This window comes from Notothenia rossii, assembly GCF_949606895.1.
Source record: "Notothenia rossii genome assembly, chromosome: 2".
NCBI lineage: Eukaryota > Metazoa > Chordata > Actinopteri > Perciformes > Nototheniidae > Notothenia > Notothenia rossii.
This window is the reverse complement of record NC_136904.1, coordinates 43,322,668-43,348,204: the sequence shown is the minus strand read 5'-3', so window position 1 is coordinate 43,348,204 and position 25,537 is coordinate 43,322,668. Positions and strand designations below refer to the sequence as shown.

Below are 25,537 nucleotides of genomic sequence, written 5' to 3'. Positions count from 1 at the left end.
ATATCCAGTGCTAAAGCACCACCTCTGGCGGTCATCCAGGACTCATAGAACCGTAGTTACAGCCGTAACTATCGTTATCAACTCGGTAAATCAACCCAGGGTTTCTCTGTCCGGCTGAGAGTGTGTTCAGGTGAAAGGGGCGGGGTTAGCAGCATTTGACCAATCACAAACCTGGAAAAGCTTACTGACAGCACAGCGTCATACTTCATGAATGAAGAGTAAACTAATATTAGACGAATATGAAAAAGTTCAACTTTAAACATGCATGACTTAAACACTTAATCCAGGATAATCCATAGTTGCAGCTGCAAGGTCAATACAGAACAGCTGGTAAAACAATATTTCGCTTAGGGCCCCAATTTGGCACTGAGTAAATATGATGTGATATGAGTGATAAGTGCGACACGTCGGCTTCTGCACTCACAGTGTCTACCCCGGTAAGATCAGCATTGTAGGACTGAAAACCCAGAGCTAACCCCGAAGATACCTCACTAACACCAAATCCTGCTTCGTAGTACAGGCCTCAGATATGGTGGCACATTTTAGCGAATTATTGTTTTTATTTACATATTTACAAGTAAACTTGGGTGGGCAGTGGTTGCTCTGTTATCCTTTGTGTTCCTCTAATATACTTTGGTTGCAGACTTCAATTTATGACATGACAAATATCAATATCAACTGATATATCAGAAGAATATTGTCCAGCCTACAGATAGGGCAAAGTGCTAACGCTAACCATTCACAGCTACAAAGTGAGGCTACAGCCTCATCATAACTTATAAGAGTTTAAACACCTGTAGGCCAAGATATTTATACAGGATTATACACCGATGGGGTACAGGCTTTATCACAACCTGTGAAGCTGACCGTTGAGCGGCCCGACCAAGCAAGGAGGCAGAGCATCCAAAATACAACCCGGTGTGGGCATTTATTACTCACAAACATATGACACAGCCTCAATCTGCTGATCACGTGAACACAGTCACCAGCCACAAGGATCTCACACACCTCTCCCAAACAGAAAAACCCAAGAGCCTAAATGCACAACCCAATCAACCCAACAGGAGACAGGTGAGGGGGGAGGAGACAACACAGGGCACCAGGTGCACACAATCAACGGCAACAGACATGGGGAAAGGGAACACTTTTCAAAATAAAATACAATAAACACTACATCGATAAATAGGATACATCTTATAAAAATGTGCACATATGCAAGCCCGAAGCCGTCAATCCACAGTGACGGATTACCTTCGTCACTTCCTCCTTCCTCTCCCGAAAGAGAACAGTAGGCTACCTCATTCCTGCGACACTTATGGATCTTGGCCATTTTGCTCTCCTCCATGTGTCTCCACGTTTCTTCCGGAGATGTATCTTGTTTTTGCCCGACGCAAGCAGAAAAGCGTCTGCGTCTGTTGTCTCCGGCTCCTTTTCTGTCTCTGCATCGCCCCCTGCTGGTTGGTCCTCAGACTGCACCTCCTCCGGACCGTCCACCTTCTTCCCCTCCTTCTTTTCCTCCGCTGTCGTTTCAGCTGGACTCACGAGACCCTCCTCTTCCACTGCATCCGGCTCTATTTTACTTTTCTTACCCTTCTTCTTCTTCTTCTTCTTCTTCTTCTTCTTTGATGGAGTGGCCTGAGGCATTTGTTGCTCTGCAGCCGGCTCTGCCTTTAGTCTGTTCTCTTTTATCAGGGAAACCTGTTCCTTTATCCGTGAAAACGGCTGCTCCATGTTTCCCAAACGGCACTCCTCCCGCTTGAATCTGGCTGTCTCATACTGCAGGGATGACTTCATAACTTCCATCAGTTCCTCCATCGTTTTCACCTCCTCACTTGGTCAATCCCACTGCTGACACCAATTGTGAAGCTGACCGTTGAGCGGCCCAGACCAAGCAAGGAGGCAGAGGCAGAACGTCCAAAATACAACCCGTGTGGGCATTTATTACATCATGAACACATGACACACAGCCTCAATCCTGCTGTTTCTCCCTGAACACAGACTGCAGCCACAAGGATCTCACACACACTACCTCGAAACACAGAGCCTAAATACCCACAGACTAATCAACCAACAAGACACAGGTGAGGGGGGAGGAGACAACACAGGGCACCAGATGAGCACAATCAGGAGCAACAGACAAAACGGGTTTGGGGAACACCCCCAAACCAAACCACATGTGCAATATTACAAGGCCCGAAGCCGTCAGTCCACAGTGACGAAGGCAACTTCGTCACACAACCTTTAGGACGATATCAATCAGCACTGGTATATTCTATTTTACAAAATTTAAACAACATGATGCAACAATATAAGCGCAGTATAACAGTAGGCCTACTCAACAGCGTCAACATATACTGTCCCATCCACCAACAGTTCTATAAGCCAGGGGTTCCCAAACTTTTCAGCCCGCGACCCCCAAAATAACAGTGCCAGAGACTGGCGACCCCCTGTCTACGGGGGGGGGGGGAGTTTTAATCAGGGGTGAATACAACATTTTAATTGTTTTATTATTATGTTTATGGTTGTTATTTGTAGGGCTCTGTCCTAATATTTATTTTTGTTTTAAACTATGTTGAAAGATTAGTTTAATATCATTTTTTTATTTTGCTATGAAATTCTGAATGAAATTCTGAATGAAAGGCTGCGCACGAGACTGGTTTTTCGCTGGGTTGAGTCAAGTTTGCCTGCATGCTTGCCCAAGTTGGCACAGCGTTACAAATGTGCCACAAAACCAACCAATGGATGCAGCCTATAATAAGACCGTCAACAGCCTTATGGCAACCTAAAACCCCTCCTTCCCCCCCCCCCCGTTGACAAATCTCGAGCGTCTAACAGCCCCCCCCCCCCGTTGACAATTCAGATTTTCCGGGAAATGTAAGTTTCGGGGTGGGCCCGCCCTGGTAAATCAAATGCCCGCTCAGAGACGTATGTCTGCCGCCGGGTTGTTTGTACCATTTTCAGGCGATTTGTAATCTGTTCTAGAAAAACGAGATAGGAGATTAGGAGATTTCAAAAAGCATATATAGAACAAACAATGGGTGTATTTTATGAACATTTATCCATGCTGAAAGTAGATTTAGATGTGATAGGAGTGAGATAGAGATTATTATCTAATATATGCATCTGATGAAGCATTGAATGAAGACTGTTGATGATCAGAGGCTGTTGTTGGGGCTGAATAAATGTTTTTTTATTTTTGTTTTGTAGACAGACCATGCAGGCCTCAGAGAGTTAAACTTGGGCCTGCGACCATAGTTTTATTTTATTTTGTTTTGAAAATCCACAGCGGAGGTTTGTGTCGTACTACATGCGGTGTATTTTGCATATCTCTCAGTAGCCAACAATCTGTGAGTCTGTTGGCTCGGACATAAACTCGTGTTTAAAATAATACTACATAATAAATGTAGTCTACATTTCATAATAAGAGGTGTAAAACCTGATAGGATTTTAAATCGCATTTGAACTAAATGCTTATACAATCTGTATTTGTATTGTTGATTTAATGTGTGAACGAGGCGATATAGAGAAGGTTAAGCTGTCATTATTAGGCTGTAATTTGTTATATACTGTTGGAATGGGTAAGCAGGCCTATTGTTTTGGGATATTTGTGGAGTTTGTGGAGCCTCGTTGCGGGGAAATTATACAGATGGCTAGTCCGCCCCTGAAAATGTCTATGTAAACGTTATTATTAATAATAATTAAAAAATATATATATATGAAAAAAATTAATACATTTTTTTTAATTATTTTTTATTTTCCATTTTTATTTTGTAATCATCTCGCGACCCCCACTCGGAGTCGCGCGACCCCCACTTTGGGAACCCCTGCTATAAGCAACTGTTCTCATATATCACCTTTCTTTGTGCACGCTATTTTCCAGAACACTTTTAATAAATCAAAAAGTGTTTGGGACATGTACTTAGTCTCCCCAGTGTAAATGACCCCTTTGAGCACTATCATGAATAAACTAACCAGGTCATACTGGGTGAATGTCCTTAAAAGCCTGGGGTTCAACTATTTTAATGAAGACCCTTTCCATCTGGTTTCAACTCAAGTTTACTCAGAGCCACAGGACAGAGGACAGAGACAGCACTGTAACTGAAGGCTGCCTCCCACTCGGACCAAATCCCAAATCCTTTCACTAACTATTGAGAATGTGGTTCTTTTCTCAAAACAGTGTGAAGAGAAGCCCACAGTGAGATCAGTGGAGGGGGGACAAGAGGTTCTGGGAGAATAATAATAACCTCTTTGCTGCCCGACCCTCCTCAGCTGCTGCAGGTTAAACACACTCTGGAGCATTTATGCTGTTCCAAGTTCACTGTGCATCGTTCCTGTGGCTGCTCCGCTGTCAGCAACAGATAAAACACTCACTTCCAGCACACAACAACGTGAGCCAATGTGAGGCCACATGGATCTGTAGCTGCTCTTTGGAAGTGGATCTAAACCTGTAAGAGGTATATACAGGTTTCAAAATGGTTGTGGAGAAAAACAAAAAAGTTTATACCCATTTAAAAAAAAAAAAAAACTTTTTGGTGAGAAGCAGCCATCTCTAACATTTCCTTTACGTACCACCTTCACACCGAGGAGGATTGTTTTCAACCAGTGTTGCAATCCATATTTAAGTCGGACCAACCACAGGTTTCCCAAGAAAAGGATGACGGTAAACGCCCCTAAGCCCCCCAGCCAGATGCACTCCTTTTCTCAGTTTTATAGCATTACAATTTCAGTTTCCTCAGGTTCTGACTTTAGATTACTTTTGCCCGTTTTTATTGTGTGCTGTGACTTGCAAATAAATGAATGCAATAAGGACAAAAGTTCAATTTATAACTAGGAAAAGTAAGTAGGCTAAGAAACAGTGTTCTGTCGGTCTTTCTCCTCCTTACAGATCTGTTTCAGTACTAAGACAATGCCTCACCTACACACACACATACACACACACCCTGCTGCCGCTACACACACCAAACAGCCCAGCTCTACAACACGTGGAAGTACAACAGCTAAATTAAAGTAATATATATCACTTATGTTGATTTTTGCTTTTTTTCTGTAGATACAAAATGCCCACACAAAGGTGGATCAATGGGAAAATAAATGTGACAATCAGTAGTCGATAGGCAAGACTTGAGCAGTCAGATTTAACTATGTAAAACATCTGATGGTGGTGACCAACAAATAACAGTCACATGTATGCACCCTGATGGCTCCAAAACATGTGTGTGCGTCAATTAAATGACGAGCGTAGCTTTCTTAAGTGAACATGTTGTAACAATCCTGGTGTTGCAATCAATAAGCCCAACCACAGTGTACCCATTAAAAACCTTCGACTCATTATCCAACAATAACAGATATGTGACCCGCTCTATCGAAATCAGTCGGAAGTCGCAACGGCTCATTTCAAAATAAACGTGGATTTGCGTAAGGAAATCGTTTTTTCGAGGTTCGGGTGTTTTGTTTGATTTTAAATTTAAAAAAGTCATGGCTTTCAGAATATGAAACTTTTAGTTCCAAAATCACACGATAAATACATTTTTGAAGCTTGTAAAGGCAAGAAGACAGCTCTCCCTCGCGCTTTGCTCTTCCACAGCGCCGCCCCCCTTCCCTCCGGCTGAAATTATGAATGTAAGCGTATAGTAATCCTAGATAACATGGCAGGGTCCGTTACAGTTTGTTTTCATCTGATTTCAAATAAACAAAGTCTTGGCTTTCAGAATATTAAACTTGTTTCGGCAAATTCAGATGATAAATACAACTTTGAAGATTGTAACGGCATAATTACAAGCAGAAAACGGAGTAACTTGACGTCACAGCAGGCATAAAAACTGAGGTTACCTACTGTAACCCCAGCTTCTATGAGTAAATGGCGCAGCCCTCTAAGGCTATCGCTATTGGGTAATCCCCCTGCGCCCCCGTGCAGCATTGAGACACTTGTAGTCCACGCCCACCCGCAAGGTGGGCCCCACCCTCGGGCCTCCTTCTGGTATAAATAGGAAGGTGGCCCGGCAATCTGCTCCCATACAACATAACTTTTCTTCAGCTATTCGTAGAGCCAGTGGGGCCCCGCACTTAGAGGGCTGCGCCATTTACTCATAGAAGCTGGGGTTACAGTAGATAACCTCAGTTCTATTTCGTATATGGCTTCGCCCTCTAAGGCTATCGCTATTGGGTTAAGGGCGAAGCATGATGTAGTCTGCGCCCCACTGGGTCCGCCCGGCACTAGAAGCACAGACATACCTGCTCAATAACACCCCCCTGCCTGATGTGCCATGCGTAATGGCTCATCACCGTACCTGGAACATAGCAAAACATGCCTATCTTCCCGACGGGGTGAAGGCTCGGAACAATACATACCGGCCGCTGTGAGAAAGTAGAGACGAAAGTCCCACTTCGTCCTGCGATCGTAGTGGAGGAACAGCAGCTCTCTGCGTGTCAGACAGGTAGGAGAGCGCCCAGCTGGATCCCTGACGTCACTCACTCTGACCAGGCACTCCGTACAAAGTGTGTCAGAGGAAAAAGGAACATCCCTCCTATAAGAGGGGAAAAGGGCCGCTCTCCGCGTGCCGAGAGGCAGGAGAGAGGCGCACAGCTGGCTCCCTGATGTCACTCACTCCGACAGGACACCCAGTACAGGGTGTGTCAGAGAGGAATGGGAGACATCCCTCAAATAAAATTGAATAAACGAACAGGGGGAAGACCAAGATGCAGCCGTGCAAATATCTTCCACTCCACATTCCTCCGTGCAAAGCCGTGGAGGAGGAAATTCCTCTGGTGGAGTGCGCATTGACGTTCTCCGGGAGCTCCACCCCAGAGGAGACATGTGGCACAGCCTCACACAACCTGTGTGACATCCGCTGTGCAGACAGAGGTTGCCCGATCGAGCGCTCTCTATAGTGCACAAACAGGCGCTGAGAATGGCGCAAGGCAGCCGTGCGTGCCACTAGCAAGACAGCGCGCGCACAGGACAGAGGAGATTTAGAAAAATAGCGGGGGTAAAAACCGCGCAAGACACTGTTCCTGGGATGACAGGAGTGTTTCTTGTATCCCATGGAACTGCTGGGGGGAGAGGCTTCTCTGTGAAGTGCCGTAATGGTCTTTCATGGTGACGAGCCACGCCATCGCCGCCGCTGCCCGTGAGGCAAAAGGGCTGTGAGGGAGTTTCCACACGCTGCCTTTCACTCCGTCTCTCCTCATGAGGCGCGTACACGCCCAGGGGATGAGAGGTGTGTGCATGCTGTCCACACGAGGCGTTATAACGGTGCTCGTGGTTATTATGACCGTGTGTAGGAGGCATATCTGGGACAGAGGAATGCCGCAAGTTCTGCAGTTTATAAACCAATAGGTTAAAACAGCAGGCTTCTGCAGCGAATGAACCACCTCTGGAGTGTCCCCCTGTTGGAAGAGACTCAGGGGGATCATCACGTGACCAGCTGACGCCAACGCCGAGCAGCTGCGTCACGGAGAGGGCTGTATGGGTTGTGACACGCCGGAGGAGAGCTGTCAGTTCTTCCCCTCGCTGCCGCGAGAGTCGCGCTCTCATGCTGGCTGAGTTTAACTCCACTCCCAGATAAACGATTGTCTGAGAGGGAAGAGGACAGCTCTTCCAATTTATTATGAAACCCAGGCTTTGACAGATGCGATACGAGATGTACCGTCTGTAAAGCGACTTCCTCCCTGGGGCGAGCCAGCAAATAGCAGGTCGTCCAGAGGAAACACACTCTCATCCCTCCTCTGTGTAGTGGCTCCAGCCTTCTCTACACAAATGCGAGGAGCCAGGAAATATCCGAACGGCAGACGATTGTCTGGTCTGATATTCCCTGAATGGAAAACGCAGGAATTTCCTGTGTTTCGGGATGATGGGTACGTGGAAGTATGCATCCTTCAGGTGGAAGTGAACCAGTCGTCCTGGTGAAAACATTCCAGCACCTGTTTGATCGTCAGCATGTGGAATACTGACAGATCGAGGATGTCTCATTCCCCCAGTCTTTTTCGGGATTAGAAAAATAACGGGAGTGAAAATCCCTGATTTTCCTCCCTTTGAGGAACCCTGGAAATATCCTCTTTCAACAGGAGTTCCAGCAGCTCGGATTGGAGCGCAAGAAATAGCTTCTGGGAGGACAGGAGTGTTTCCTGTATCCCATTGAACTGTGGGGGGAGGGAGAGGCGAACTGCAGGACGTATCCTCTGCTGATCAGCCTGCTCATCCATCTGTCCATCAGACACACGCGCTGCCACTCTGAGAAACACTCTAAGAGCGGGCGCACATGCTCGAGATGTTCTGTGGTCGTCATGGCAACGAGCCACGCCAGGGAGTCTCCACACGCTGCGTTTCACTCCGGCTCTCATCATGAGGCGTGTACACGCTCAGGGGATGAATGGAGGTGTGTGCAGTGCTGTCCACACGAGGCGTTATAACAGCGCTCATGGGTTTATTATGAACGTGTGTAGGAGGCGTATCTCGGACAGAGGAATGCCGCGAGCTCTGCAGGTTATTAACCGAGGTTAAAACCGGCAGGCTTCTGCAGCGAGCCCTGCTGTCTACTTAATAAACAGATTAGTGGCAGAAGGCTTAATTAGCGAGCTCTGCAGGTTATTAACCGATAGGTTAAAACCAGCAGGCTTCTTGCAGCGAGATCTGGCGCCGTGGCGCTGCGGGCGCTGCGGGCGCTGCGGGCGCTGCTGCTGGGGGCACTCAGCCTGGAATACTGCTCAGTCCCCCGTTCTGGCTTCTCTGTGATGCCATTGCCCTCGCCGCCACTGTGAGGCGAAAGGGCTGCGAGGAAGCCTCCACACGCTGCGTTTCACTCCGACTCTCATCATGAGGCGCGTACACGCTCAGGGGATGGATGGAGGTGTGTGCAGTGTTGCCCACATGAGGCGTTATAACGGCGCTCATGGGTTTATTAAGGCCGTGTGTACGAGGCGTATTTCGGACAGAGGAATGCCGCGAGCTCTGCAGGTTATTAACCGAGGTTAAAACGGGCAGGCTTCTGCAGCGAGCCCTGCTGGTAATCAACAGATTAGTGGCAGCCGGCTTAATTAGCGAGCTCTGCAGTTAATTAACCGATAGGTTAAAACCAGCAGGATTCTGCAGCGAGCCCTGGCGCCGTGGCGCTGCGGGCGCTTCCGCTGGGGGCACTCAGCCTGGAATACTGCTCATTCCCCCGTTCTGGCTTCTCTGTGATGTGCTGTAATGGTCGTCATGGTGACGAGCCACGCCATTGCCCTCGCCGCCGCTGCCCGTGAGGCGAAAGGGCTGCGAGGAAACCTCCACACGCTGCGTTTCACTCCGGCTGTCATCATGAGGCGTGTACACGCTCAGGCGATGAGTGGAGGTGTGTGCAGTGCTGTCCCCATGAGGCGTTAAACCGGCGCTCATGGGTTATTATGACCGTGTGTAGGAGGCGTATCTCGGACAGGGGAATGCCGCGAGCTCTGCAGGTTTATTAACCGATAGGTTAAAACCAGCAGGCTTCTGCAGGGAGCCCTGCTGTCTACTTAATCAACAGATTAGTGGCAGCCGGCTTAATTACCGGCTCCGCTTCCTCGGAGGCTCTCGCCGAGCAGACCAGGAGCGGGGGAGCTTCACTCCCCTTTGACTCGCCGCCGGGAGACCCTGTCTCTGGGGTGGCGGGGGAGCGGAGACGTGGGACGGAGCCCCTGCAGCCGCCGGGGCGGTTGCTGTGGGCGTCTCTCCGCATGCGGCCTCCTGTGGCCGGCGTGGACGCCGCGGCTGCTGCGGGTGTTGGTGCCGCTGTGGCAGCTCAGCCGACTGGAGCCAGCTGTACATGCTGGCGAATGCCGTCCACCTGTTCCGCGGCCGTCTTCATGGATTCCACCATGGCGTGGAACTGGGGTCCGAACAGCCCGGGCTGATTGGAGCGTCCAGTAGCACTTTTCTGGCCGTCTCCGTAATAGACGCCGCCGCGCTGTGGTGACGGAGAGGGGGAAAGCATGTTCGGCCGCCAAGCTGGCACCCTGCTCCGACTCTGTCTCCCCCGTCCGGGGGAGAGGAGGGAGGGGAGAACCGAACGGTGAACCGTGGAGGGAGGCGGGGCATTGCCCTCGCCGCCGCTGCCCGTGAGGCGAAAGGGCTGCGAGGAAACCTCCACACGCTGCGTTTGACTCCGGCTGTCATCATGAAGCATGTACACGCTCAGGGGATGAGTGGAGGTGTGTGCAGTGCTGTCCACATGAGGCGTTATACCGGCGCTCATGGGTTATGACCGTGTGTAGGAGGCGTATCTCGGACAGAGGAATGCCGCGAACAGGCTTCTGCAGGGAGCCCTGCTGTCTACTTAATCAACAGATTAGTGGCAGCCGGCTTAATTACCGGGTCCGCTTCCTCGGAGGCTCTCGCGGAGCCGACCAGGAGCGAGGGAGCCTCACTCCCATTTGACTCGCCGCCGGGAGACCCTGTCTCTGGGGTGGCGGGGGAGCGGAGACGTGAGACGGAGCCCCTGCAGCCGCCGGGGCATGCTGGCGAATGCCGTCCACCTGTTCCGCGGCCGTCTTCATGGACTCCACCATGGCGTGGAACTGGGGTCCGAACAGCCCGTCCGGGCTGATTGGAGCGTCCAGTAGCACTTTTCTGGCCGTCTCCGTAACAGACGCCGCCGCGCTGTGGTGACGGAGAGGGGGAAAGCATGTTCGGCCGCCAAGCTGGAACCCTGCTCCGACTCTGTCTCCCCCGTCCGGGGGAGAGGAGGGAGGGGAGAACCGAACGGTGAACCGTGGAGGGAGGCGGGGCAGGATTTGCTTCGTACTCCTGCCCGGCACTCTGCCCCAGGGACACGAGGCCCCGTCCGCGGGCTCGTAAGCCTGGACGGGCCAATCGTCCTCCTCGGCCACAGCAGCAAGAGTGTCCGCTCTCCGCTTCCTGTCACCCGAGGGGAGACAAGCGCAGTGCATGCTACCTGCTGGTTTAGAGCCGCGTACGCATGCTCTGACCCCGGCAGGATTCGCATACTGCTTTTATCTCTGCAGGTCATAACTCATTATGAACCCAGAGCCACATGAGGGACAACCACGGACGCAGTTGTTGCTCATGATGATTCTCAATTGCTGTGCTTCAGTAACTGTCCTGGTTTGCTGAAAAAAAGAGGGAGCAGATTGCCGGGCCACCTTCCTATTTATACCGGAAGGAGTCAGGGGGGGGGGCCCACCTTGCGGGTGGGCGTGGACTACAAGTATTTCAGTGCTGCGCGGGGGCGCAGGGGGATTACCCAATAGCGATAGCCTTAGAGGGCGAAGCCATATACGAAATAGAACAGCCGGTGTTTCTCGTGAGTGGTTTCCCCGGGAAACAAACACAATACACACAAACGCAAACATACACAAACACACACACACGTATACACACACACACGAGCTTCCCCCAGACCAGTAATCCAAATGGAAATATTTTCCCTCCGTAGTATTTTGATCATTTGCTAATAATCAATCAGATCGATGGATTCCAGACAAGAGGAAACTTTAAAGGCCTTTTTCTCAAAATGATGACTCTGTGACAGTCATTATATAATGTGACATATTTCGCTTAATATATGGAGTACAAAGACAATCCTGATATCATTAGAAAGCTAGGAATCTCCTCTTTCCAACAGTGTATACAACTCAAACTGTGTCTTCGGGTCAATGCGACTGATTTCGATGGAGCAGGTCACATATAAGTTGCAGCCCTTATCGTTTTCTTTGTCATTTGTCCTGAGCTAAGATTGCAAGCTCTTGTTTTTGTGGTCTCGGTATCTGCCGTTCTCTTATAAAAGGTGACATGTTTCAGCTGTGTTTATCATTTTTGGTCCATTTGATATAATAGCATCAGCAGTCTTACCAGCTTGTAGTCTCTGTGCAGTTTGCTGTACTGGAACATGTTGCAGAGGACAGTTGATGCTGCTCTGGCAGCTTTTAGACCCCCAGAGCTAAGTGAGGACACAGTGAAAGACAGTTAGAAACAAGGAGGAAATACCAGAGCATAAGCAGAGGGGAGAGACCAAAGATAAACATTTTTAAATTATCTACAAATTATCTAAGGGTCACTATTTTGTGTGGCCAGAGGGGAAAGCAGTATGTTAAGTCTCTGGCAGCTAACAGATGTCCGGACGTAAATAAACACCAATTATAGGAACATAAGTATTCACAGATCAGGGAATCATTCTGGTTCTGAAGCTATGTTTTCTCGCTGTACCACACTGATATTTGAGTATTCAGTAGAAGTCAGTCCTACCTGTTATCATGGGATGTCTTGATTCCAATCAGTTTCGGCAGGCCGTTGAAGTATGAGACGTCCCGGGCTGCCAAGGAGCTGCAGGTGACCAGGTGATTGAGGGCTCCACAGATGTTGACTACCACCTCGCTGCAGGGTGTTTTCTGAAGGCCGTCACTGGGCAGCTTGGTCACCAGAATGTTCACCGTGTTTTTAGCTGCCAGGACAAAGAGCGATGGATAAATAAATGATATGACCACGATGCACGGTTTTCTGTTTCATGTGATCCACCAATATGGACTACAATAGCCGACCTGTCCACAAAGATACCCTCGTTAATTTAGGATGTACAGCCACATTCAGTAATCTTTAGCCGTGTTCTAAAGGCTTAGTTCTTACCTCTCCACTTCCTGTCTCTCTACGACGGTTCTATCCATTAAAGACAAACCAAAAATATAAAGATTCTTTGTCTGTGTCGTACCGATATGGTCTTTGTTGGTGGAGTGTCGGGCCAGGTTCCTCAGCAGGCCGGTCAGAGGCCTCAGCTCCGAGGCACTGTTGGTGTCTAACAGATCCAGCAGGATGGGCAGCATCCTCTCCTGCTCCAACACCACCCCACTCAGCACCGCCGCCCACTGATGGGAGGGGCAAAGGTTACATGACCCTTCTGTTGCCTGTGGGCTATAGAGTGGTGCAGGGGAACATGCACTTTTGTAGGAATACCAGGATGTTAGCAATAGGCACATTCACACCGCAGTACTTTTCCCACAAAGGTTAATCAGAACTTACTTCATGAGAACTCTTTAGTTCTCATGAACTAAGTACAGATCGCGTTCACACCGGAATAAGTCCCTGGGGGAGGATTAGGCAAATGAAGCCGCTGACGTCACTTCTTCCTCTTCTGCTTTGGGTTTACTTGCAGGCCGCAAACAACTTTACGGCGCATACTGCCACCCGAAGTACCCGGCCGGAAGTCCCCGGAGTTGGGGACTGGCTTCAGTAGAAGCTGCTGGGACTCCCAGCAGCCTTCTGAGTAAATCGCCAGAACGCCGACGCCTCCTCATCTTCACCGCTCCCATGTTTTCTTTTGTGTTAGTCTCTTTGCGTTTGTGCGCTGGGCTAATGCTAATGCTAATAATGCTAATGCGAGGATAATAAAATGGCGGCTTCACAAAACTTTTTGGGAGTTTTACGGGGCCTGGTTTGCATTCCGCCCAGCCAATCAGACATAGGAACCTTTTTCTCCCACGAAAGTACCTGCTCTCTAAAAGGGGGTAAAAAAGGTTCTGATTAACTCATTTTAGTTCAGGATCTTTTTGGCGTGAATGCAACATTTCGTTACTATATCGGAATTAAAGTGGAACTAAAGTGGAAAAGTACTGCGGTGTGAACGTGGCTATTGCCCTGGTTCCCTCTACAAAATAAAATGTTATTTTTCCATAGAATCTTTGAATATTGCCAAAAAAGAAATGATCACACATTTTGTTCTGCAAAATAATCTCCATAAATTAGCACTAAATGAAATCGCCAAAAAGCTACGTCACGGTCCCATGCGCGTTGACGTTTGGTAGTCCGTACTGATGTTTTTTATGACATGTAAAAGCTTCAGACATTTACCATTGAGGGTATTTACAGATATATGTTATGTCCTAGAAAAAAACATTAACATCCTTGAAGCCAAAACTAATTCAAAAAAACATTGTCTTCAAGACGAGGCAACTAGAAACGCAAAAAAGCTAATTAATTTCCGTGTTTCAGGCCTCATTCCTGCACCACTCTGTTTATTTCCTTGAGGAAGACTCAAGTGCCAAAGCAACTGCACAAGATAATGAGTCAGTCATTTCAGAATAAACATGCATATTGTATATTTGTATGACGTTGAGCTCGTACCCGGCCCTCTCCTGCAGTGATGTTCTGCAGGGCTCCTACGGCTGCCTCCCGGCTGGTGGAGCTGCAGTCGCTGTTCCGCAGAACAAGCTTGTACAACGCCACCATGTTAGGGTGCCAAAGCCACTCAGCGCCATTAGGTTGTCGGGACACTTCAGACAGTATGAACATATTCTGGTTACGCTGTGAAAGAGAGAAAGGATGTCCATTTATTGCACAGTAACATACAGAGCATTCTGTTGAAATTTTATGATATTTATCCGTCTTTTGATAGAATGTTTTCTCTTGTGTTAGCTGGTATGTTAGTTAACTAGCTAGCTATAAGTAGCCCTTGCCAGGGTTGGGCCCCAGCCTGTAGCTCTGCAGCAGCCAGCAGGAGGCTGTTGGGTTTCATCTTTCTGATAACTAAAGAACTAGCCAGATGAACAGACAGGGGGTGTTTCTCAATCTTGAGTAAAGCTGCTCCAGAGCCACCATTTCAAGCATACTACGTCATCGAGTGCCGCCGAAGGACTGTTCCAATGTCCAGCATACTTGGAATTCTACCGAGCCCGGCGTACTTCGTTTGGAGAAATTTCGAGACTGCACATGTATAGACTCCTGGGTCTTATAATCCCCCCAATGCTTTGCGCACAGACCAATTTCCCCAAATCTTTGGCGGAAAATGTAAGGCGGGGCCTCTCATATGACGCACACCTGCACACTTGCTAGCCTGTTCCACTCTTCGTTTTACGAATGCCAGGAAGTATTCTTGCCTCGCTTCTGAAGCAAGACGCTCGGAAGACATGTGCTACCAAGCAAGCATACTCAACATTGAGAAACACCCCGGGAGACAGGTCACTATCCTCAGGGACATATGAACAGGATATCAAACCTTCCTGTTTAGCCTCCATGAAACCATTGCTAAGTAATGCTACATCACATGGAAAAGCAGGTCACATGGTTAAAGAGGTCCCTTTCTCCTTTCTCCTCTTCCATGAGAACATACATGTTGACTTTTCATTGGCCTCCACAGCCTGCTATTGAGAGGAGAAATGTGTTCTGCTGGTGAAGTAAACCGATCCTCCCTGTGGACCCAGAGACACTTCTAGAGTGTCTGTGTTCCACAGACGTATTATATCTAACTATGACTGAGATACCTGAGAGAACAACGGCTTGAGCTTGATATTTTGCTACTTGATAATTGTAATATCTTTTAAAAAGTGTCATTTCTGATAATGATGGTGCATACAACAAACCACACTTGAGATGCATGTGCATGCATAGTGTGGCCCAACATTGGTTGGCTAAATATTTTATACAGCACTGTTATATGACCTTGGCACATGCAACCTTTTTACAATACAGAGAGCTCCCCAGTGGAAGATAAACTGGTCCCATGACATGAACACAATGAGGATGATATTCATTTCATTAGATAATCCAGAACAGGAGAGGAAATGTTTGGATATTGTTGATGTTGTCTCTGAGATGGTAATAAAATCAGCTGAAAACAGTAAGGCAGTCATAATGGAAATGTGAAAATGGACTGGATTTTCCATTGATCAGTAAAATCAGAGTGCTTGACAGAGTGTGGTGGCTTAAAAGGGGGGTATAATTATTGTGTGTTAATAAATTATAACAACTGTCCACATTTTTTCTCTTGTGATGATGATTCTGAAAATCCTAAAATGGGGGTTGTGTATCAGGGGATTTTTACCTCGTTGTTTTTTTTGTTATACATAGTGAAGCAGCCGATGGCCTCACTCTCCCTGGAGGCGGAGGCCCTGGACGGGCCCTCCAGACGCAGCCGGACGGACGGAGGCAGCTCCGTGTACAGCTGGTAGGACAGATTCCTCATCACACACAGTGAATTCTCCAAACCCTAAACAAACACAATGTGGTAAAAGCAATAATAAATAAAATAAAATAAATATCTAACCTGGTAGAATAAGCCCTCTGATGTCCTGTAATGTTTAACAGGTAACTGACGCATGGAAACATCGTCCTGCTACAACTGTTTTGTCTAACTAGAACCAATACAGCAGGGATACCCAACTGGTTTTGCCCGGGGGCCGGATGGAAATTCTGAGCGGATCCTCCCCTGGCACCTTTTTTGATGAACAAGCTCTTTTCTGCCACTTTGAATATGAATGTGCATTTAGTTCACTTGTTATTTTCTCAATATTACAATACGTTTTTAGGGTGACTTTTCAACATCTGTCCAGGGACAAAGATTTAAGATCACCTTAATTTAACCCTGAGGGGAAATTCAGTTCTTCTCTCTGGTGTTATTTACAATCTCACACTAAATACAAGCATGCATGAACAGGACCTATAGACGTCCACTTTTCCATGTTTAGTGCAGTAGCTGAGAAGGAATTTAGTGTTTCAAACTATACCTTATCTATAAAACATCAGATTTAGGCAGAGATAAAGTAGCAGCCACCTTTTGTTTTGAGTTTTTCTAAACCATGACTTTCCCTCATTGTGTGTTAGTGCAATGAGCAATCAGATGCAGGCAGGGTTCATGGTGATGTCTAATTAAAGCCGTGTGTGGATCAATCATCTGCTGGTTGGTTCAAGGTTTATCCCATCTCTTGACAGTGCTCCTAACTTGGTGAAATGTGCCAAACCACAATGAGAGGCAGAGTGTGAGGAGAAGCGTCTGTAGCTCATGTGAGCCGCTGAAAGAATGAAGGACTGAGAGATAAAAGCCTGAACAGGCTAACATTCTTTATGTTTCACTTCAAGTAACATCACCAAATAATGGAACCTGCTTCTAACTGCAGAGCGTTTTCTTACTTACAACATACCTTGTGAGAAGAGCCAAAGCAAAAATACGAGGATTCTTCCAAGTATTAGAAGAATGATATATCCTTAAGTTGACTATTCAAGTTCACTATTACAATATGAAATGAGTAACACTGTTTCACCTTTTCCTACTTTTCCACAATGCTGTCCAATTTGACTCAATCCTAAATGCAAGGTCCTGCTGCAACAAATACTTACCCAATGTTTGTTAAAAACACATAGTTCAGCTGTATTTGGGCATTTCTGAACCTTTTTAGAAGTTGGACAGTGGATCTTTCTGTGAGCTTTTTCAGATTCACATCTTTCGTCGGAAGTCCTATACCAATTCTAAGGATTGGCATAGAGTGGATTGAAGCATATTTAAACGGATCAGTATCTGCCAAACTAAAGCAGATCAAATATCAACCCAGTCTTTACTGAAGTCTGCTATTCTGTCCTCAGGAGTGAGGTCACAGTTACCTTGACCTTTAACTTTGAGCACCAAACCTAATCATCTCAACCTTCAATCATGGATGGTTGTGCCAAATCTTATGAATTTATCGTACGGACAGTCATATGACATCCCAAAATCATAATCCCTTCGTTTAGTTTTTTATTTTGTGCAATCTCATCTTTTTGTTCTTTTTCTCTCCAGCTTTGTTTGCTTCTGCTCAGTAACTGAAGCTTTGAAGGGGCTGCCAGTGTTTTTCACTGGCTGTGATGATCAGAGTGATTTTAGAATCACTTTTCACAGTGTAATCATGTCAAAGGCTTTAACAGCGCGCGTCCGTTACCTTGTCGTCTGCCCTGTCCTCCTGTTGAATGTAAGACACCAGAGAGTCCACCAGGCCTCGCATCTCTCTCATCTTCTGTCTCGTCCTCTCATTCACTGAGCTCAAGTTCCTACAAATACACACACAGACTCATCAAACCCAGGCTATCAGAACGTAATTGTGTGCTACTACAATTCATATTTGAGCAGCTTTAGCACAAAGCTTATGAATATCTCTTTAGACCCTTCAGAAGCAACTTCTCCACTATCAACCTTTTTATTTTACTTTTTGGAGCATGCTGCACTTACATTTAATGATATCTCCTGGAAGACATGCTGTATACATCTGGTTTAACTTCAATATTCAGCTCCATACGATGGAAATTAAGAATGAGGTCTATATGAACTTGACTTAATATGATTTGGCAATCTCATTGTCATGTCGTTTTGTAAAAAGGAGAAAACCCACGTAATTAATATTTGTGTTTTCAGACCCGAAACACAACCATTGCAAAGTGTCCGTAGAGCAGGAAGAGCAGAGTCACAGATGTAATGTAGATAGAGTGAACTGCAGTTTGGTTCTTCTCTGAGTTCCCATGTAACATTTAGTTTTTCTTCCCTTAACTAAGAACAAATTACGGCAAAACATGACTTTCCCATCAGCCTTAGATATACTTTGTGTATAGTACTAACTTGCAAAAGGGACAAATTCAAACTTTTGGTATAATGACATTAAGTCTTTCCGTTAAAAAGAAAAGATGAGGAGCAGGCTGTGAGTGGACAGACCTGAGGCAGCCGCTGGTGTTGTAGAACACGTCTCTCTCAGACGGGCTCAGAGGCAGTCTGCTGCACAGAGGGACCAGAACCTTCTCCGTCAGCTCTGATAACGCCTCTTTGGACAGCTTCTCCTTCAGGTTGTCTCTGGAGGACAGATTCCATAGGATGCCTGAGGACACAACAAACAACCTCTTCATTCTGCTTTCTGCGTTCAGACCTTAATCTCTCAAATAAAAGATGGGACACCCGGATGATGTGACAGTGGGCGGCAAGAAGCTAACGGCTAACTGTTGGGGAAAATACAAGTGACTTGGTATTCCTATGTTATCTAACAACTGTTGGTGCTGTGTATGACCTTGCAGCTGCCTCCTCTTTAGATAGAAGGAGCCAGGGCATCCTTCACTTTGTTTATCTACAGATGGGAAGACACCTACTCTTGTCTTCCTACCCTTTCAGGGGCAAAGAGCAACATCATCGCAAATGGGAATACCTGCATGTACGGAGACCTGCCGACAAATCGATTTACGACTATGAGTGGGACTGTACTTAGACTATATACAGTAAGCTTGATTTGATTTCCTGTTCCTTTGAGCAGCATACCTCATGTGTGTGAGTGGAACCACATTCCTGTGTGTGATTTGCTCCTTCTTGCAAGAATAAATTAGTACCTGATTATTGATTCTCAAACCGGTGTCGAGTGATATTTTTTCTAACACTAACCTTTAGGATTAGTATTGAGTTATCATGGTGAGTTCAAACTTTGTTCAGAAAAAATATTATATTATATTATATTATAACGTTATTGTGATTAGTTAAAATGTAATCTTGAAAAAGGCCGTTTTTACAAAAGGAATCAAATAAATGCATCTGGGAATCTTTTTACAGCAATATTACACAGCTATTAAAATGGGAATTCTAACAAATTATTAAAATATGGCACAAAAAAATCATATATGAATTTTTTATTTCCTAGTTATTTTAAATGTGTGTTTTTAAGCAAATAATCCCAATAGATGACCATCACAAAGTAAAAGGAAGGCATTCAGAATGTTTGGATGGTCTCCATTGACCCCTGGACAGTTTACAGTCGCCTTGGATCAGGGTCCAATTTGAACAAAGCTTGTCTCTCTGTCCTTAATTCCTAAGAGCTGGCACATAGGAACCCAGAGAGAAGGTTCTACTTGACTCCTGTGGACCCGGATAGAGGATCAGAACTCTTTAGTACCTGTGATGGTCTTCTGCAGCTCCTCGTCAGGTTTGCTCAGCATGTTGACCAGACTCAGAACTCCTCCAGCGTCTATCAGCGCCGCCTTGTTGTCCGCGTTCTCGTAGATCAGGTTCCTCACGGCGCCCGTGGCGTAACGCTGCACTTCCTGGTTGTCACTGCCGAACAGCTCCACCAGAGCCAGAACGCCATGCAGAGCACGGACCTGAGGGGGGGGGGGGGCGAGAGAGGAGAGGAACTACAGTTATAGTTAAATGCACTGTAATATTCATAATGCTTTACAGCAATATTCTAAACTAAATTAAAAGCCTTTTTTCTCTTTCAAGATCAAGCAACCTAATAATGACATCACTCACTGAGATTTGAATGCATTTCATGGTGCAGTATTATTTTGCAGGTGTACGCGCTCTACCTGGTTTTTGGCATCGTTGCAATGGTAACACTGGTGCTGTATGTACGCGGCTCCCAGAACTTGCAGGCCAGCATCTGACTCCAACAAATATCGGACAGCTGTAGGCATGTCCATACCCCGCATACTACACACGCACGCGTGCGCACACACACACACACACACACACACACACACACACACACACACACACACACACACACACACACACACACACACACACACACACACACACACACACACACACACACACACACACACACACACACACAGGTTATAATAATAATTATCTTTACGGGCCTACACTTAGAGCAACATGTACAGCGGACCCAGAATGGGCCCAGAGGGTGTGTACTGTGAATAAAGAAGGTGTCTCACTCCTCCAGAGGGTGTGTACTGTGAATAAAGAAGGTGTCTCACTCCTCCAGAGGGTGTGTACTGTGAATAAAGAACATGTCTCACTCCTCCAGAGGGTGTGTACTGTGAATAAAGAAGGTGTCTCACTCCTCCAGAGGGTGTGTACTGTGAATAAAGAACATGTCTCACTCCTCCAGAGGGTCGTTGCTGTGTATGGACGCTCCATCCAGGATGTCCACTCCCCTCCCCACACTCCTCACGCTGTGGGTGGAGGCGGTCCGGCGGATGGGGGCCAGGTACAGCCCATTCCCCGAGACATGGTTGGCCCTGGACACATGCTGCTGCCACTGCGTCCCCCAGCCATCCCCTGCCGTGGGGACCCCCCTGCCGGTCCCCCCCCAGCCCTCCTGTCCGAAAGCGGTGCTCTGCTGCTGGCTGTGCTGCTGGCGGTTGGTGATGCGGCTGATGGTGCGGTGGGAGGGGCCTTTATAGGTGTACTGAGAGGGTAGCTCCGCCTCCTGGTGAAAGAGGCCCCTGTCCTGGGCCAGGGTCCCGCTGAGGCTGCGCCTGAGGGTGCCGGGGGGGGGTATAGAGATGGAGTAGCAGGGGTTCTCTGGGGGAGCGGGCACAGAGAGGGGGAGGGTTTCCAGGTCTGCTTGGCACAGGGACTTGGAGCGAGTGTTCCTGCTGTGAGAGGACAGGAAGCTGCTCTGCATCACACTGCCCCCCCGGTGGCTCAGCAAGCCGCTCTCAACCGCCGAGCGGGCCGACACTGCCGAGCGGGCCGACACCCCCGAGGAGCGCAGGGGGGCGGTGGGCATCTGAGGAGAGAGGAGGGGTCAGAAGCAGCACTGCAGAAGGCGAAGATAAATATGAATTTGTTCTGAATTTCTGAAATGAAAGGACACATTATGAATGTAACTGCACATCTAGACAGAAACGGTTGCCAGGTTGCTGTTGGCCACCATTAGAGAGAAATGATCAATTCTTGGCCTTTGGTTGCCATGATCACCTTTTTAATATGTCAAAAATAAGTGACTGCAAACAACAACATTTTCTTCCCAGAATACAGAGATGTTTCATATGTGTGTGTATGCATGAGTGAAATATGAAGTATTACTGTTACAGTCCAAACCAGATCCAGAGCACGATGCGCGTGAAAGCAGAAAGTCTTTTGATGTATACTAGCTGCCCTACGGGTAGTTAAATAAGAATGGAGGATGGGCACTTCCAAAACAGCATATTGTATTGGTATGCTTTTTGCTAACATAATAATATTATTACTTTAATCAGACTATATTTCTCATGTCTGTACCATGATACCGAGCTAGACCTCTTTTTCAAGTCAGTCCTGTAAAGATATTTAAGACCTAATATTCCCAATAACAATAATGGAAATTCACTACAGTTATAAGTTATCGTGAGTTTTTCTAATCGTGCTCTACGATAAAACCTTCTACTGACTGATCACTAGAGGACACATTAACTGGTAACAATTAAAACTCAAACGCTTTTAATGTGACATTTTCATTATTAAGCCAACACAAACCTACATAGTACTTCAAATGTAAGGTAACTCAAATTGGCATCCAGCCTAAAAATCTCTTTTAAAAGCTCATTGAACTTTCTCAGTACTGCAAAAAGAGTTGTAGAGAACTTATTAAAGTACAGCCAAGGAGAGAAGAGTATTTCTACAATCTTCTTTTCTCAGAAGTGTTATAAGGGCGATGCTTGAGGCGACTAACACTGAAACTCAGAGGCTCCATTGGGCAGCTCTTCCTCTCTGCTTTATTAAAGCCTGCGCCTGTAAACTGCAGGAAGCTCACGGCTGCTGAGCATTGTTAGACCGACGGCTTTTAAAGAAACACACACACTTCCGGTTTACATTTTCCTCCTGCCTTCACATTGTTCTGAATTTGGGCGGAGATGTTGGATAATTAGACCAGAGAGGAAACCTTTTTCATACTCAATATTGGCTCATTGCCATCCAGTGTTTGTGTGTGTGTGTGTGTGTGTGTGTGTGTGTGTGTGTGTGTGTGTGTGTGTGTGTGTGTGTGTGTGTGTGTGTGTGTGTGTGTGTGTGTGTGTGTGTGTGTGTGTGTGTGTGTGTGTGTGTGTGTGTGTGTGTGTGTGTGTGTGTGTGTGTGTGTGTGTGTGTGTGTGTGTGTGTGTGTGTGTGTGACATCTTAAAACCCACTGAATTATGTACAAGAAGTGGGGAATTTATATTAATTATTTATACATTCAAATCGCTTCATTTGGAGGGAAAACTGAGCACAATGCTGCCGATACCCCTTCAGGAAACCTGCTCCCATCAGGGTCAGAGTTAAACCAGTCTGTGGAAGCTGTTGGATGTTGGTTACAACACGTGGTTTATCATTTTACAATTTTTTTGCAACTTCCACTCACAACTCATTGAACTCTCCTGTGGGTGTCATGTTCTGTCAGACTTAGCAATGTGGCGGCTAACATTTCTCAGCAGAGTTATCGCTAACACTGAGGTCCCCGAGGTCATGTGAGGGCAGCTACCTAACTCAACTAAACAGCGTTATCTTAGGGACCTCAGCAATATTGCCTAATGATACCTTACTTTTGGTGTTTGGCCCCTATTTCCAATTAACGAAAAACATAGAACTGCTGTGAGTGTTTAATGGAAAGAATCTTGCTAGGCGTTCAGACACCCAATGTTACAAACACAAAATAATGAATCTGGGGACACGGACTGGGAAATCCTGGCATCAGAAAAGATCTCAATTAGTGAGAACTCCCTCGAACCAGAGGGCCTTGACTTGCCTTGCCTTGTGACCTGTATCTTTTGACTGCGAGAGTTTACGCAAAAGTCAAAACACATTTTTGGATTGGAGACTACAGTAAAAAGAGTTACAAGGCTGATCCTGGACCCTATTTTCCCATGTGTTTGTGTCTAAGTGCGTAGTGGGGACAACCATTTTGATCCAATATTTAGGAATAGCACTGTAGCCACGAAAATGGCTGCTAAGATAATCACATTGGGAGATGCCAAATCATTAATGTATGTTCAATAAAATACATTAATTGTGTCCGAAATTATTTAACGTAAAGACCAGAACAAATACAATGTTTTCTTTAACTTTAGCTTGTTCTGCACATTGGTTGCTGTCTTACAAAGTCTCACTGAATGAGAAGTGTTGATCTCATACCCATCCACATTATATTAATCAGCTCAATATTCACCAAGACAATTCAATATTTTAAATAACACGAAGCTGAGCTTGTTGTACTCCAAACCAACCAAATCTCACATCGAATTGTAGTCTCTCTTACGCTCACGTTTCCATCCAAAATGTTGTGTAGCTATTAGTCACTTCGACACAAAAACAGAGGAAATAGATAAAGAGAAACACAGAAGAACAAAAAAAATGTATTGATTCTATTTAAAGACAATACAATTGTAATGAAACAACAGTTGTTTGTGTTTCCTGTCTTTGACCTGAGCTACACTAAAAGTATCCCAAAGCTGCAGAGTTTCTCGCTCGTGTGTGCCGGACAGCTCTTAAGATGTTTTCTCGCATGCATCATAGTGTTCATACTCACAGCCATGACGCGACTGGGTGTGTGTACCATGGATCTGGAACTGAAACCAAGGGTGTGTGAAAAGCTCTTGGCCTCAGGATGATAGTAGTCTAGGAAAATAGAAGAAAGAAAACAAATGTAAGTTTTTTTCATCATTATGCAACTGTGTCGAAAACAGATGTGATATTTATATTCAGAATAAGAGGGGATTATTCTTTTGACTTAAAACAGACAGAAGAAAGGCTGTGTGAGGAGAAAGGTATTTTGGTGTGTGTGTGTGTGTGTGTGTGTGTGTGTGTGTGTGTGTGTGTGTGTGTGTGTGTGTGTGTGTGTGTGTGTGTGTGTGTGTGTGTGTGTGTGTGTGTGTGTGTGTGTGTGTGTGTGTGTGTGTGTGTGTGTGTGTGTGTGTGTGTGTGTGTGTGTGTGTGTGTGTGTGGCAAATACACATGGGTCTGTAGAACAAAAGAAAATAGGACATTTTAGTGAAGGTATTCCTCCAGACACAGCGTCTTCCCGTCCACGCCCTGCAGTTTATCTGTAAAGCAGCTGGAAGCACTTTGATCAGAACCTGTCTGTGAGCGGCCTGGAGAGAACAACACGACCATATGCTCTGAAACGTACCAACAGCATCTCTCCAACACATTACTGTACATATTCAATTTGTCTGGGTTAACCCTGTGAGCCCAATGCCTGAAAGAACTAACAAACTATTTATGTCGATTATTTACACCAGCAATCAACATGGACAAGGTCAAGGCCCCGGAGAGGCAGGAGGGAAGCTGAGGTCAGTTTATAAAATGCAAGTCTAACTCAAGACATTTGGTTAGCATGCCAGCATTTCATAGTTTATTTTGTATTTTTTAAGATGTTTTCAGGCCATCAGTGCATTCATGAAAGAGACCGAGTTAAAAGGGGGAGACAGAAGGGGTGAAACCTGGCAAACGCCTGCATGCCAAAGTGGAATCAGTTGTGCATTCACGATGATTGATCATTTTTATGTTATCGTACAATATATTAACATGACCTTAAAAAATGTTTACGTTACCAGCTCATCATACAATAAAGCCTATAAACATAACCACAATCATTGCAGTGTCTCATTAAACATTTTGTCTAAAGGAGCCGTATTGCATTCTCAGCTCATTTTCAGGTTCATATCAGTATGTAGTGTCTCTCCTGTGACATGTCTCCATGCTTTAATGTTCAAAAAGATCTTTATTTGTCTCATACTGCCTTGTGCAGCACCTCTTTTCACCCTCTGTCTGAAACCAGAGCCCAGTCTGCTCTGATTGGTTAGCTGGCCGGCTCTGTTGTGATTGGTCAACCACTTAGGCTGGAGCCACATGAGGACGATAATGCAAACGGGCCGCAATCGTTATCAAAAAAGTCTTCCGTCCACACGCAAAAGGCCCCAGAAATGTGTCCGTTCACACGAGACCGCTCGAAAGCACTGGAGACGCTGTGGTACATATGCCAGGCCTCTAAGTGGCGCTGTAGTCCTGCACAAAAGCAGCGAAGAAGACCTCCCGCGCATGGTTGCCATGGTTGCCCTTTATTCTCCGCTGTGGATGCTCTGCCTCTTTTTCT

At 46.3% G+C, this 25,537-nt stretch overlaps 2 protein-coding genes across 2 annotated transcripts in view; one reads left to right on the top strand and one right to left on the bottom strand.

The window, feature by feature from the left end:
• The window catches only part of LOC307028144 (uncharacterized protein), a 207,705-nt gene that overhangs the window by 130,019 nt on the left and 52,149 nt on the right, over positions 1 to 25,537 (top strand). The gene's annotated exons all lie outside the window — the stretch shown is intronic.
• The window catches only part of LOC307028143 (plakophilin-3-like), a 60,663-nt gene that overhangs the window by 18,270 nt on the left and 16,856 nt on the right, over positions 1 to 25,537 (bottom strand). Inside the window, exons 2-12 of the mRNA XM_079662948.1 lie at positions 23,972 to 24,060; positions 20,588 to 21,219; positions 20,045 to 20,168; positions 19,633 to 19,837; positions 18,417 to 18,576; positions 17,653 to 17,761; positions 15,786 to 15,950; positions 14,090 to 14,269; positions 12,681 to 12,834; positions 12,221 to 12,416; positions 11,828 to 11,915 (exon numbers count right to left, since the gene is read on the bottom strand). Of these exons, the coding sequence (XP_079519074.1) occupies positions 11,828 to 11,915; positions 12,221 to 12,416; positions 12,681 to 12,834; positions 14,090 to 14,269; positions 15,786 to 15,950; positions 17,653 to 17,761; positions 18,417 to 18,576; positions 19,633 to 19,837; positions 20,045 to 20,168; positions 20,588 to 21,219; positions 23,972 to 24,060 (2,102 nt within the window). The remainder of the gene's footprint in view (positions 1 to 11,827; positions 11,916 to 12,220; positions 12,417 to 12,680; positions 12,835 to 14,089; positions 14,270 to 15,785; positions 15,951 to 17,652; positions 17,762 to 18,416; positions 18,577 to 19,632; positions 19,838 to 20,044; positions 20,169 to 20,587; positions 21,220 to 23,971; positions 24,061 to 25,537) is intronic.